Genomic DNA, 12,954 nt, shown 5'->3' on the forward strand with positions numbered 1-12,954 from the left:
ACACTGTAGCTGTAGTATTCAGGTTTAGGCTCAGATTAAAGACCTAATCTAAGCTTTCTGTATTTTCTCAGGAAAAAAAACAATAAAGCTCTTAGACGTTGAGTTCAACTTTAAGTCGAGTTTAGGGTTGTGATATATCGTATCGTGCACGATAATATCGCCAACATTTTAAAATATCGTGAACGATATTTAACTGTAAAATATCGTGCCATTTCACCCACCCCTAATTATTAAATCAGGGTAATACTTTTTTCTGTTTTTAGCAAAAAGGAAAATTCACACTCTTCTCATTTCCCAATATTTTTTTTTTTATTCAGTGTTTTGTCGTATCGCTAAGTATCGTTATCGCAAAAATACCATGAAATATCTTGATACTATTTTAGGGCCATATCGCCCACCCCTAGTCAAGTTAACCTTGACTTAAAGTTCATCAAAATGTTCAGTTTCACTCTTTGTTGCATTAAGGGCCTAATTGTACACCTTGCACAATGTGCGTTGTAATGCTCATTGCTATCTTACACTCGGCCAACAGTTTATTTTCACAACTCGCGTCCACACCGATACCCTAAATCGAGTTGCGCCATGCGGAATTGACTGGTGCGCTAAGATCGCTAAAATAGGGCCCTAAGGGTCTTAAAAATCTTGCGCCCAACGCAAAGTGTGTTGCAATGTGCGTTGCCATCTTACACCCAGCCATTGCACCTACCTCGTTCAAATAGCCTAAGACCATTGAGAGAGTGTTGGTCTTGGTCTGGCCCAAACAAAACTACCTACCTCAAGCTGACCCAACTATTAGATTACTAATAAATATCTCCAAGTCTGAGCTAAATGGCTCTGCAGGTGCAAATTTGCACAGAACTACATGGAAATATGCATTAGTATGGAATACAAACCAAAAAAACACAGAGTACTACTATGTATTTACGACAGGTCTGACCAGTGTAGTTTGTTGCAATGCAATTTTTTTTTGGTGAAATTGGTTTTTAGTTTTTTGTGGAAAACGTTCCAGTTTTTCTGCAATGCAATGCTGTGAAAATGCAATTTCATTCCATGTTAGACAAGAGCATTGGTCAAATCAAGACACTGGATGATCCCAACTCACCTCCCAAAACACCCAAAAGTTTTCAAACTCATTAACAGGTGTATTAGGGCCTTACCCTCACAAGTAAGACCAGGTATAACCATGTCATTGCCTGAATGCCATGCACTTTACGAAAGTTGCATGATGGCTATCTCTCCCTCTTCTTCTTTCTTTCTTGCACTCTCACCCTCCCCCTCAGCTGCCTCCACCTTGCTGCAGGGAGGCGCTGTGGCACACTCAGTAAAGGATGTGAATGCTGAAGTGAAAAGCTGCTCAGTAGTGTTAAGAGATACAAACATAGAACATGTTAAATAAATTGATTTGTTAATTGACTTAATTTGTATGGTTTAGACTTTGATTAGCATCTATGTATGTGACAAAAACCCTTTGACTTTGACAGTATGCAAATAATACATAACACATAATTACATCATTGTAAATAAAAACATATATGGGCCGTTCCACTGAATGGGTGCCATTTGCTTATTTTTTATATTGTTTATATGGAAAATGGGATATTGGGTCATATATATATATATATATATATATATATATATATATATATATATATATATATATATATATATATATATATGAACACATATATTTAATTATTCAAAACATGTACAGGTCAAACTCAGTGACCTTACATGGTAAAGTTTATTGCTAGAGAGTCGGGATAGGTAACTTCTGTTCTAAGTAGTTTTTATTTATGTTTTTAAATACATATTTTACTTTTTCAATTAGGTCAATGTACCCTATGCTTTAAAGTTATTTTGTGTGCACATTTATAACACATTTTGTGTGCACATTTATTTCCTGGGGACAGAAATGGTACCGATTTGATAGTATGGCCCACATCATACACAATATAAATGTATTTCTTCAGTTTATACAAAATAAACAACATATGTCCACATATGTAACATATATCCACTGTATGGATGAAGTCATTTAAAATTTACTGAGCCTCACAGTCCAGCTCAGCCTTCTTCTCCTCCACTGTGTGTCTGAGTTTGCATTTGCTGAGTGTGAAGTGTGTGTTTTCTCGCTCTGGCTTGCTTGTCCCAGAAGATCAGTGCATTTGATAGATTCTGCTTATAAATATGATTGTGATGACTTTTTGTTTTAAAATATGATTGATTTTAATTTTGTCCATCCTGTTTTTATTTTTGCTTTTTAAAATAAATGAGTTTATCCCACTTTGATTTAATTTACATTTTTTAAAAAGTCCCTTTAAAAGTATTTAGTTTTGTGCAATTATTTTTTTTCCTGTCCCCTGTCTTCTCTCTTTTCTTACATTTATCTTTACTCTTTATTCTACTTCTGTCTCCCTTTCTCTCTCTCTCTCTTTCTCTCTCTGTCTGTTTATGTCTATCTCTCCTATTTTAGAATAACATAATTAACGTGAGGTTTCTGCGTCTGTTCCGAGCTGCTCGTCTCATTAAGCTGCTGAGACAGGGAGAGACCATCCGCATCCTATTGTGGACGTTTGTACAATCATTTAAGGTACACACACACACACACACAAGCTTACCTTATGTATGTACTGTATACACCTACATGAGAATTTGTCCCCACAAAACATTTTGTCCTTATGAGCATGGTGTGTAAACAAGATCATGTCCCCATAAATAGATTAAGACAAACACTCAGACTGTTGAAGATAAGGACAGTTAATGAATACAGCCCTACTCTATAAGGCAGGAAGGGCAAACACACACTGGCTTACACTGTTTCTTACATACATTCTACTGAATTTATTGGTCTCCACTATGTAATGTGTGGCAAGTAAATAAAAAAACTACACTTTCACCTCAACACACACGCACACATATGCACATACAAAGTCACAGATATTTGTCCCCATAATGTATTTGGTCCCAACAAGGCAGGTGTGTAAACATGAAAGTGTCCTGTGTGTTTCTCTGCAGGCTTTGCCGTATGTCTGTCTTTTGATTGCCATTCTCTTCTTCATCTATGCCATCATCGGCATGCAGGTAAAACATGCAAACACATACATACACACAAAATGTATGCATCAAGATATTCTGATAGTTAATTATTTTGAGTGTGTGTGTGTGTGTTTGTGTGTGTATAGCTGTTTGGGAACCTGGCGTTAACTGATGATGAAGCCGCGATTAACGAACACAACAACTTCAGAACTTTCATAATGGCATTGATGCTGCTGTTCAGGTAGAAGATACATCTCTGTTTTATCCAATATTTTTATCTCTACATATGTAAAGGTCAGTCTACACATGTAAAGATTGTTCAGTATCATTTATTAATGATACAATTAACTTTAGAGCATTTATCATAAAATAAATAAATAAATCACTTAAGGAACAATTTAAGAGCACAAGCAATAAAAAAAGCGTTTGTGTCTTTTAGTTCTGCTCTGTCAGTCCACACCAAACTGGTCTAGCATACGCAAGGATTGGACATACAGCTCTGGAAAACATAAGAGACAATTTTAGCTAATTGAAAAGCTCTGGAATATAATCAAGAGGAAGATGGATGATCACAAGCCATCAAACCAAACTGAACTGCTTGAATTTTTGCACCAGGAGTGCAGGCATAAAGTTATCCAAAAGCAGTGTGTAAGTCTGGTGGCGGAGAACATGCTAAGATGCATGAAAACTGTGATTAAAAACCAGGGTTATTCCACCAAATATTGTTTTCTGAACTCTCAGTACTTTTTAATAATCTTAATTATTTTCTTAATAATGTTCTGCAAATAAATGCTCTAAATGACAATATTTGTATGTGGAATTTGGGAGAAATGTCCGTAGTTTATAGAATAAAACAACAATGTTCATTTTATCCAAACAAATACCTATAAATATCAAAATCAGAGAAACTGTTTTAGAAACTGAAGTGGTCTCTTAATTTTTTCTGGCAACAGTGAGATAATGGATCCTAGGTCTTGCATTTAAAATCAAATAGTTAATGTGAGCATCCCAGGATACATCAGACGAGATCTGAACTCCAAACTATTTGAAAGTAGGTGAAGAGATGGTGAAGAGGGAATGTTGTCCTGACTTCATTCAGTATTAGATTGTATTCTGACCCTGTTTGTGTGTTTATGTGTGTAACAGGAGTGCAACAGGTGAAGCTTGGCATGAAATAATGTTGGCGTGTTTGGGCGAAAAGCCTTGTGACCCCAGCTCTTCAAGTACTAAAGATGAGTGTGGGAGTAACTTTGCCTATGCGTACTTTGTCTCCTTCATCTTCCTTTGTTCCTTCCTGGTGAGATTGTCTTTTCTTTCGTTCTCTGTTTATTATCACGGTTATCCTGGTCCCCTCTTCAACACAAATGTGTTAATGTATCTGTATCTACAAACTACATTAAAGATGACTTTACTTATAAATATTATAAATATTATTTTTACTTAAATATCTATAACACACTATAAACGTAGATATTGTGATGATATACACTGAGGGAGATGGAGCTAAGCTACAGTCTCTCATTAGGGTGGATATACAGTATATTAATAACACTGTAAATGTAGGTATTGTAATGATGTACACTAAGGTATATCTACAGTGTGTGTATATGTTTATGTGTGTGTTTAGATGCTGAATCTCTTTGTTGCTGTTATAATGGATAATTTTGAGTACTTGACTCGGGACTCCTCCATTCTGGGTCCCCATCACCTGGATGAGTATGTGAGGATTTGGGCAGAGTATGACCCGGCAGCCTGGTGAGCAAAAACACACAAACACACAACCAAAAAAAAAAAAAAAAAGCAGCACATATGAACACAGATACTCTAATGTACACATACACTATACAACTATGTTACACATGTTAAACTGCAAACATGCACAAAACAAATCATGTGACAACATGATATATAACATGTATTACACATTGTGTTACGCCGTTAATGCCCTATTAATCTGGCTCTTGATGTCTGAAGTTCTCTTCTCTTTAGTTTGGGCTCAGATGGGACTGTCTCTTTAATTTTAAATGTTAACTAATGTCCTGTGACTTCTTACACACGTAATCTCTCATTCAGATACAGTGATAGATAGATACAAGTCTCACACTGTCTCTCCTTCCACTAACGCAGTAACACACACTCCCTGTTGTTTGTACTGCCAGCGTTTGTTCTGCAGTTGCATTCTCTTCCAGCATCACTCCACATTAACAAAATTCATGCTGGATCATCTGACCCTCCTCCTTTCAGCCTGGACTACTTATTTAATTAGAGGTTGTAGGACCTGCCAAATAGTGAAAACCGGCATCACCACACCTATACTCATCCTCTTTTTAATCACACACCTTTAATTAACCTAATATAATATGGTTTACGTATAGTAAATAAGAGTATCTATTTTGTTAAAACTATTATGTTATATATACATATATGATTTTTATAAACAATTTGGTAACACTTTACAATAAAGGTAAATTGTTCAGTAGTAATTAGTAGATAGATAGATAGATAGATAGATAGATAGATAGATAGATAGATAGATAGATAGATAGATAGATAGATAGATAGATAGATAGATAAACACACTAGAAACAAAAAAAGGAGGGAAAAAATAAATTAAAAAAACAATACACAAGAATCTAAAGAGTCCAGCAGGAGAGGTATGTTTATTACTGCAGTAATAAACATTGTTTTTTTCCATAATATTTTTTTATTTGGAAATGCAAAACAGTACAAAGTTTTTATTTTACATTTATAACCATAAACCCCACTTCCACATTATTATACTCCACCCACCTTCAATCAAACACAAAGTACAAAGAGTGAGGAAAGAGAAAATAAAATAAATAATAAAAATTAAAATGTTAGTAGACTATTCAGTGTCAGTTATAGACTTAATGTTATGTATATCTATAAAAATATATATATGGTCCCCAAATAGTTATAAAATTGTTCCCTGAAAAAATGATGTAGTAAACTAAAAGTCATCAAAAATGGACATACCTGCTTTTCATTGGACGGCAATAAAAGACTGTTCATTAATAATAAATCTGGATGTTACCTATGTTACTAATAATTAGTTTACACATAATGTTGTACGTACTGGTAATTAATGTGTCCTTATTGTAAAGTGTTACCTTTTTTATTATGCTATGCTTCATTATTTGGCTTTAAAGTAAATTGCTATATATTTTTTACAATAATAGCAGTAATAATTAAAAGAAGAAGAACGTATTATTTTAAATTATTAACGTCCAGGAATTTTGAATGTAAGATTGGTGACCCCCAAGTTTTGCAGAAAGAAAATGTTTCAGAATGTTATACTTGTGTCATTGGAAAGTTGTATTGCAAACAATTAAACAAACAAAATTACATTCAGACTAACTAATTAAAGCAAAAAAGAAGCCCAACAAAATGCAATATTTCAAACACATCTCTATTGCAGAAAGCAAACACTGTCCATGCCTGGCTGTCTTTTTTTAAACAGGACTTTTATTTTACCTTTTTTTTGTAGCACTGCTTTTCCCAACAGTGTTTAGCCTTCTTTCCAAATAAAGCAGGAAAAAGTTTAGAAAACAAATTTAACCCTTAGAAGTCTCATTTACCAAATGATTGTTTTATATATTTAAAAAAAGAAAAACTAAATTTGACTCACAACAGTAGAATAATAAAACATGACAAGTGCAAGTGCAGCATTGAATTAAAAGCCTTGTTTTTGTTTTAATAAGCTAATAAAGGAACCTGAACCCAGCCAGAAGTGTAGCTAGCTTCTGAGGGTTAAATCAACCAAGCAAAAAAAGATCTAAAATCAAAAACACACACCCCTAAAAGAGCCGAACATCAAGGGCATAAAGAAAACCCTGTGCATGGCAAACATCAGACCTGACAATGACTTAATTCTGCAGTTGTTGGGCTCAGGTGTGCATGGCTCCACAGGCTATAGCTCTGGCTTCAGTCCTGTCCCCCTACTGCATACACACCTCCACAAAATACACCTCCTGTATTTTGACGGGTTAAAATGCCTCCAGATGTTGCTGTATGCAGTCTTTAAATTAAGTCATTGGCCTTGCCTAGTTGAGAGGTGTTTTCTTGTGCACGGTGATTATTGCTCCAGTGCCTGCGGTCTCTCTCTCTCTCTACAGCTCTGAAGATCATCTGAAGGACAGTTCGTCCCGTTTTTACAGTTTAAACCCCAACATGTAACTGCTGTCAGAGGGTGTGGTGGTAGCAGTACTGGAGGGTCCTCTGATTTTAGGTCCTCCTAGGGTGAGGTTTAGGTTAGTCATAGTCAGTTAAGCTTAGTTAATTGGTAGATCGGTTAGACAGTTGGTTAGTCAGTTGGTTGGTTAGTTAGTTGGTTAGTCGGCTGGTTAGTTAGTTAGTTGGTTGGTTATTCGGTCGGTTAATTGGTTGGTTAGTCAGTTGGTTAGTTAGTTAGTAGGTTGGTTAGACAGATGATTGGTTAGTCAGTTAGTCACTTGGTCAATTGGTTGGTTAGTCCTTTGGTCGGTTATTCAGTTAGTAAGTTGGTTAGTTAGTTGGTAGGTCAGTTAGTCAGTTGGTTATTTGCTTGGTCAGTTAGTCAGTTGGTAAGTTGGTTAGTTAGATGTTAGGTCGGTTAGACAGTTGGTTATTTGGTTGGTTAAGCGGTCGTCGGTTAGAAGATTGGTCGGTTAGTCAGTTGGTTAGTTGGTTGGTAGGTCGGTTAGACAGTTGGTTAGTCGCTTGGTCAGTCAGTTGGTTGGTTATTCGTTCACCAGTTAGTCGATCTGTCGGTTATACAGTTGGTAAGTTGGTTAGTGAGTTGGTAGGTCAGTTAGACAGTTGGTTAGTCGCTTGGTCAGTTAGTCAGTTGGTTAGTTGGTTGGTTAGTCGTTCGCCGGTTAGTCGATTCGTCAGTTATTCAGTTGGTAAGTTGGTTAGTTAGTTGGTGAACTCATCAGAATATTTGTGAATTTGCTTTAACAGTTAACTCACTAAGTAAATGTTATTATTTTCTACACAGCCAATTTGTTCAATGTTTCAAGGTTTGGTCTCGAACTAGGTAGTATCTGCAACAGTGGGCCATGTCCTACTGTCCTCTCTGCAGTGAGTAAAGGGTATGGGGTGAAAAACAGGCTTGAACCGTCCTTTAAATAATCTCCATCATTTGACTGGGTGGAGGCAGGGAATCAGACCAGCTGTAGGAGAATCACTGGGGTTTGGTGTCTGATTTCTCAACGGATGTGTGTGCTTTTCTATTCTTCTTCTTCTTTTGTTTCTTTTTATTTCATTTTCTTCTCTGCTCTCTCTCTATCTCTCTCCTTCTCTCTCTCTTTTTCTTTTTTCTATCTTTATACCCCTCCCCCTCTAACCTCCCTGTGTTTTTCTTGCAGCGGGCGCATTCATTATAAGGATATGTACAGTTTATTGCGGGTTATCGACCCCCCACTGGGCTTAGGCAAGAAATGTCCTCATAGGGTGGCCTGCAAGGTTTGGACCCTCTAAACCAAAAACCCTCAGCACCTGCTCGCAGTGGAGACTGGAATGAATGTCGCTTTTCTTTTTTTTCCTCTTTTCTTTTCAGTTTGTTTCACTTCTCCACGGTTCTTATTTTCTCTTATGGTTCCTTTCTTCTTAGTTTTTTTTTTGGTTGTTTTCCCACATCATCTTCACATTATGTGCATTCTGATATGAAAACGAGAATGTGCGGGACAATGCAGAGACCGCAAGGGAAAGCATGACATGCACTTGCCACAGAACGCTCGGTTTGCTCCGACTTACACACACACACCCATATATATATGTATATGTATATTCACACATAGACACATATTTATATACATACATATCTATACACAAAGCTAATACATGTTTAAATATATTACAAACTATTTTATGGAGCTTAAATCATGGCATTAGAAATTTAAATTTGAATTAGAAACCTTAATTTGAATTTTACACAGGAATTTGTAACAATCTGAATAGAAAATTGGATTCTGAAGTGGTATTTTTGAACTGAAATTGATTTGTAAATCAATTTTTTCTTTTACATTTGTAAAAGAAAAATCTAAACCAAATTTGAAGTTTAAAATAAAATGAGCAAATAATCCATTTCTAAAACTAGTTTAGATTCATTATTTATTTTTATCTTTAGATTGCGCATAATCAGCATTAACATGTTAATACAGAATCTATATTATAAAATTAGTTGAGTTTAAGAAATCGCTAATCTTAAGAATTCTGAAATGTTATTACAAGAAATGAGTCATTTCATTACAATGATGAGATTAAATAACATCAGATCAGGAGGCAATGTCTTCTGTTGTGTTCTTTTGTAAAATGTGTTTTTTAAACACTTTCAGACCTGAATTATCGTCAGTTATGGAAAAACATGTAAGAATGCTGTTTTCTGTCTGTGGTTCTACTATAAAATCTACATATCAAATAAACCAATTAAATAAAATCTTAAATAGATTTTTTTATTTCCATTGCATTGGAAGCCTGTGTGCAAATAAAATATTTTATATCTCTTATTGATCTTTTTATTTTAAAAACCTTCCCTAAACAGTTAAAAAAGTGTTCTAAATCACATTAAATTAGTAAAAAAATGAGCTGTTACTACTCTAGTACTACTGTTTCCAGTCCAGTGGGTGGGGCTAAGTTACTGTTTCATTGGTTTATAAACTTGTTTATTATCTGGTTCATGGTTTATTCTGAAGAACAACAACTCTCAAATAGTCTTATGTGCAACAAAACATGTAAAAATAAAGAAAATACATGATATCCTAAATGCATGTTTAAAAATTAATAACAATGTTTAAATCTGTCTTTTACACAGTGCCAAATTCAAATTTCAGTTCAAAGTTGTATCTCATGTCAAGGTTCAAAATATTTCAGACAAAATTTTAGATTGAAATTTGGAATGATAATATTTTGCCTTCAAATTGGGTTTTCTATTGGCATGATTTTAACTCCATACAAACTAGCTAAACAATAACACATAAAAAACACATAAAAAGCAGCATCTCTGTGGTTTGATTCCTGCTTGCTGTTGAACGATGCCTGGGGGTAAAAGCAGCGTGCATTTTTCTGGTTCATCCAGAAGGGCGGGAGGGCAGGAGGGTGGTTTGGGGGGCAGGAACTGCATTGACGTGACTGCCATCCTACATGAATCAGAGCAGTGGGGCTTTTCCTGCTTGTCTGAAGCCTCACTGCTGGTTCTATGCGACCGCTCACCGATCTCATAGAATATGTTTTTTTTTATTATTATGATTATTATTATTATTATTATTATTATTATTGTTATTATTTTTTCATTTTGTTTTGAACTAGGAGAAAATCGGAGTGATGCACTGAAGAAAGATTTTTGGCCGAAACTGAAATCAATACTTAAGACATATTGGGATAAAATGTTATTACTACTATTATGTATTATTGTTTCAAAAAATATATACATAAGAAGATTTATTATTGTAGGACAACCTGGCAAAGTACAAATATATTTTTATTACCGCTGACAGTCATTTAAAGCTCTGTAAATTAAGTTTTATCATGACTGGTGTGTTACTACCTGTCAGAATTAGCTTGTGGATCATGAGAACATTATAGAGCATGATAGAGCACCCCCTACCATGTATTGGCTGTATTACAGTCAATCAGAAGGAGCATGTGAATAATTTGAACACTAAACTGCATTGTAGAGTGCCCCCTACACTTCCTGTAGTGTATTACAGTCTGTCAGAATGAGAATGTGGATCATATTAATATTATAGAGCATTTTAGAGCACCCCCTATGCTTCCTGTAGTGTATTACAGTTTGTCAGAATGAGTGTGGGTCATAACAATATTATAGAACATTATAGAGTGCCCCCTATGCTTTCTGTAGGGCATAACAGTCTTTATATAAAGATATTAGATTGCTAAAAAATGAAAATGCTTTCAAATCAAAAGTGTTGTTTTCGGTCATTTTCGGCCAAAACTTCGGTGCATCCGTACTTTAAATCCCAGCACCCCCTTTTCCCCAGTTAACCTAACCCACAGACCTCAGCCAATACGGAGCATTCACCAATCTCTCCAAACCCCCCATCCACCTACACCCCTCTCCTTGTGACCAAACCAATAACCTCTGTGTCTTTTCTTTTTCTTTTCCTTTATTTTACGTCCACACTCCCCCCCTCCCCTCGATTTGACCCATCTGTGTCCTGCCCCATCCCGTTTTGCGTTTGTGTCCGTCTGTTGTTGTTCTTCCGTTTGTCTTTGGGGGTCTGCAGCGGCAGGATCAGTTTCAGTGATATGTATGAGATGCTGCGGCTCATGTGCCCGCCGCTGGGCCTGGGAAAACGCTGCCCGGCGCGGGTGGCATACAAGGTTAGAGGGCAGCTGGGCATCTGGGCATCCCTCCCCTCGTGCCCGCCGGAGCTGTCCGTTGTTCTCTGTTAGTGTTGGTGTTGGTGAGCTCTGGTGATTTTTGTGAAAGTTGGTGAAAGTGAAGTGTTAGCCAGCTCATGTACGTACATATTCACTCACACACACACACATCCACTGGAGCGGGAGAACAGAGGAAGTCTTGTCAGTCCTTCTGCACCGTATGCACTTTAACATACACAGATTTCGACACACTTAATGACACACATATACACAACAGAAAGCAGTCGGTTCCTTGACCCTTAGAAGTCTTTTAACATTACTTTAATGTCAGTTTTAAATGTAATTACATTAATATGTTCTGGTATATAGTAATGCACATTTACACTTTGTTTATAAGCGTTAAAATTTCCTCAGATTTCATTAGACCATTTTTTTTCTTTTAGTTTTATCTATAAAAGTAACAAAAATATAGGGATGTATTTAACGATTTTAGCCCTTTAAAGCCTAAATCATTTAGTAATTTTCAGAAAATTCTTCAAAGTAACAATCCCACCCGCTCCTCCCTAGACGTGTAGCTCACATTGGTTGCCAGATTGACACACAGTGGCAAGCGAGGAATATATATGTTACAGTGTCCAAAATGACCTGTGGTTAGCAACCTTACTGAAGCTTAGTGATTTCCTGTTCAGCAGAAAAATAGCCAGCTTGCCCTTTGCCATGGCTGCAGCACACTGTTTTTGTGCTGTTCTCTATACCTGGCAACCCTGAGTGTGGAGAGGAGACTTTTAATTTGACGTTTCTTTATATTAAATAAATAAATAAAAAAAATAGGTGAGTGCATGTGTGTAAATGGCAAATGGCTACACCACTGTAATTGCAAAAACACAATCTCGATAGCATACTGCTGAGTTTAACAGATAACAAAGTGCTTACTCAGTGAAAATTAGTAATATGACTTTGATGATTTTAGATAATTTTTAACAAATCTTAATTTTATTGCTTGCTAATTTTGTAAAATAAACTAAAACAAAGAAAATAAAAAGGAAAAGCAATCAAATATAATCCTATTGGCTTTAAAGGGTTAGAAACAAGCTTTTAACACAATCTGTACTAACTGTGACTTTTAAGGGTCAGTTTTGTGGATTTTAAACCAAAAACGCTGCTGAAATGCTCAGAGTAACAGATAGCTACCAGCTGAAGCACTGAAGGTGGTGTGTGTGCGTGTACAGAAGGACTGGGAAGGACGATGTGTGTTTCGTGCTCTACGTCTCTCTCTCCTGTGGATGCCCAGCCAGCGTCCAGACACACTCCAAGCTCTGGACACACTCAAAACATCGAGTGTGAAAACATAATCTTACTGACGGTCAGGGTGATTATCTTCATCTGTAGCAGAGAGGAAGAGATGATATCTAGAACCTCAGAACTCAGATCAGAGCCATTGTTTCATACACTGTTTTCCTCCACCGCTGTTCTCACTGCGCTTCTTCCATCTGTTCCGTTCCGTCAGTGCAGTTATAACCCCTCCCTCTCTTACTCTGTCTTTCCTATTATCTCTCTCTCTCTCTTCTGCTGTCT

General features: G+C 36.3%; 1 protein-coding gene across 9 annotated transcripts in view; it reads left to right on the forward strand.

Moving 5' to 3' along the window:
- cacna1ab (calcium channel, voltage-dependent, P/Q type, alpha 1A subunit, b) overlaps positions 1 to 12,954 on the forward strand; it is a 95,380-nt gene that overhangs the window by 45,007 nt on the left and 37,419 nt on the right. For 8 of the 9 annotated variants that reach the window (XM_049471055.1, XM_049471061.1, XM_049471062.1 and 5 more), the window contains exons 32-37: positions 2,474 to 2,590; positions 3,016 to 3,081; positions 3,183 to 3,277; positions 4,183 to 4,333; positions 4,664 to 4,791; positions 8,406 to 8,502. In XM_049471055.1, coding sequence (XP_049327012.1) covers positions 2,474 to 2,590; positions 3,016 to 3,081; positions 3,183 to 3,277; positions 4,183 to 4,333; positions 4,664 to 4,791; positions 8,406 to 8,502 — 654 coding nt within the window. Of the gene's footprint in view, positions 1 to 2,473; positions 2,591 to 3,015; positions 3,082 to 3,182; positions 3,278 to 4,182; positions 4,334 to 4,663; positions 4,792 to 8,405; positions 8,503 to 11,282; positions 11,380 to 12,954 lie in introns of all 9 variants that reach the window. The other variant, XM_049471056.1, reaches the window with a different exon arrangement.

This window comes from Astyanax mexicanus, chromosome 23 (assembly GCF_023375975.1).
Source record: "Astyanax mexicanus isolate ESR-SI-001 chromosome 23, AstMex3_surface, whole genome shotgun sequence".
Classification (NCBI taxonomy): domain Eukaryota; kingdom Metazoa; phylum Chordata; class Actinopteri; order Characiformes; family Acestrorhamphidae; genus Astyanax; species Astyanax mexicanus.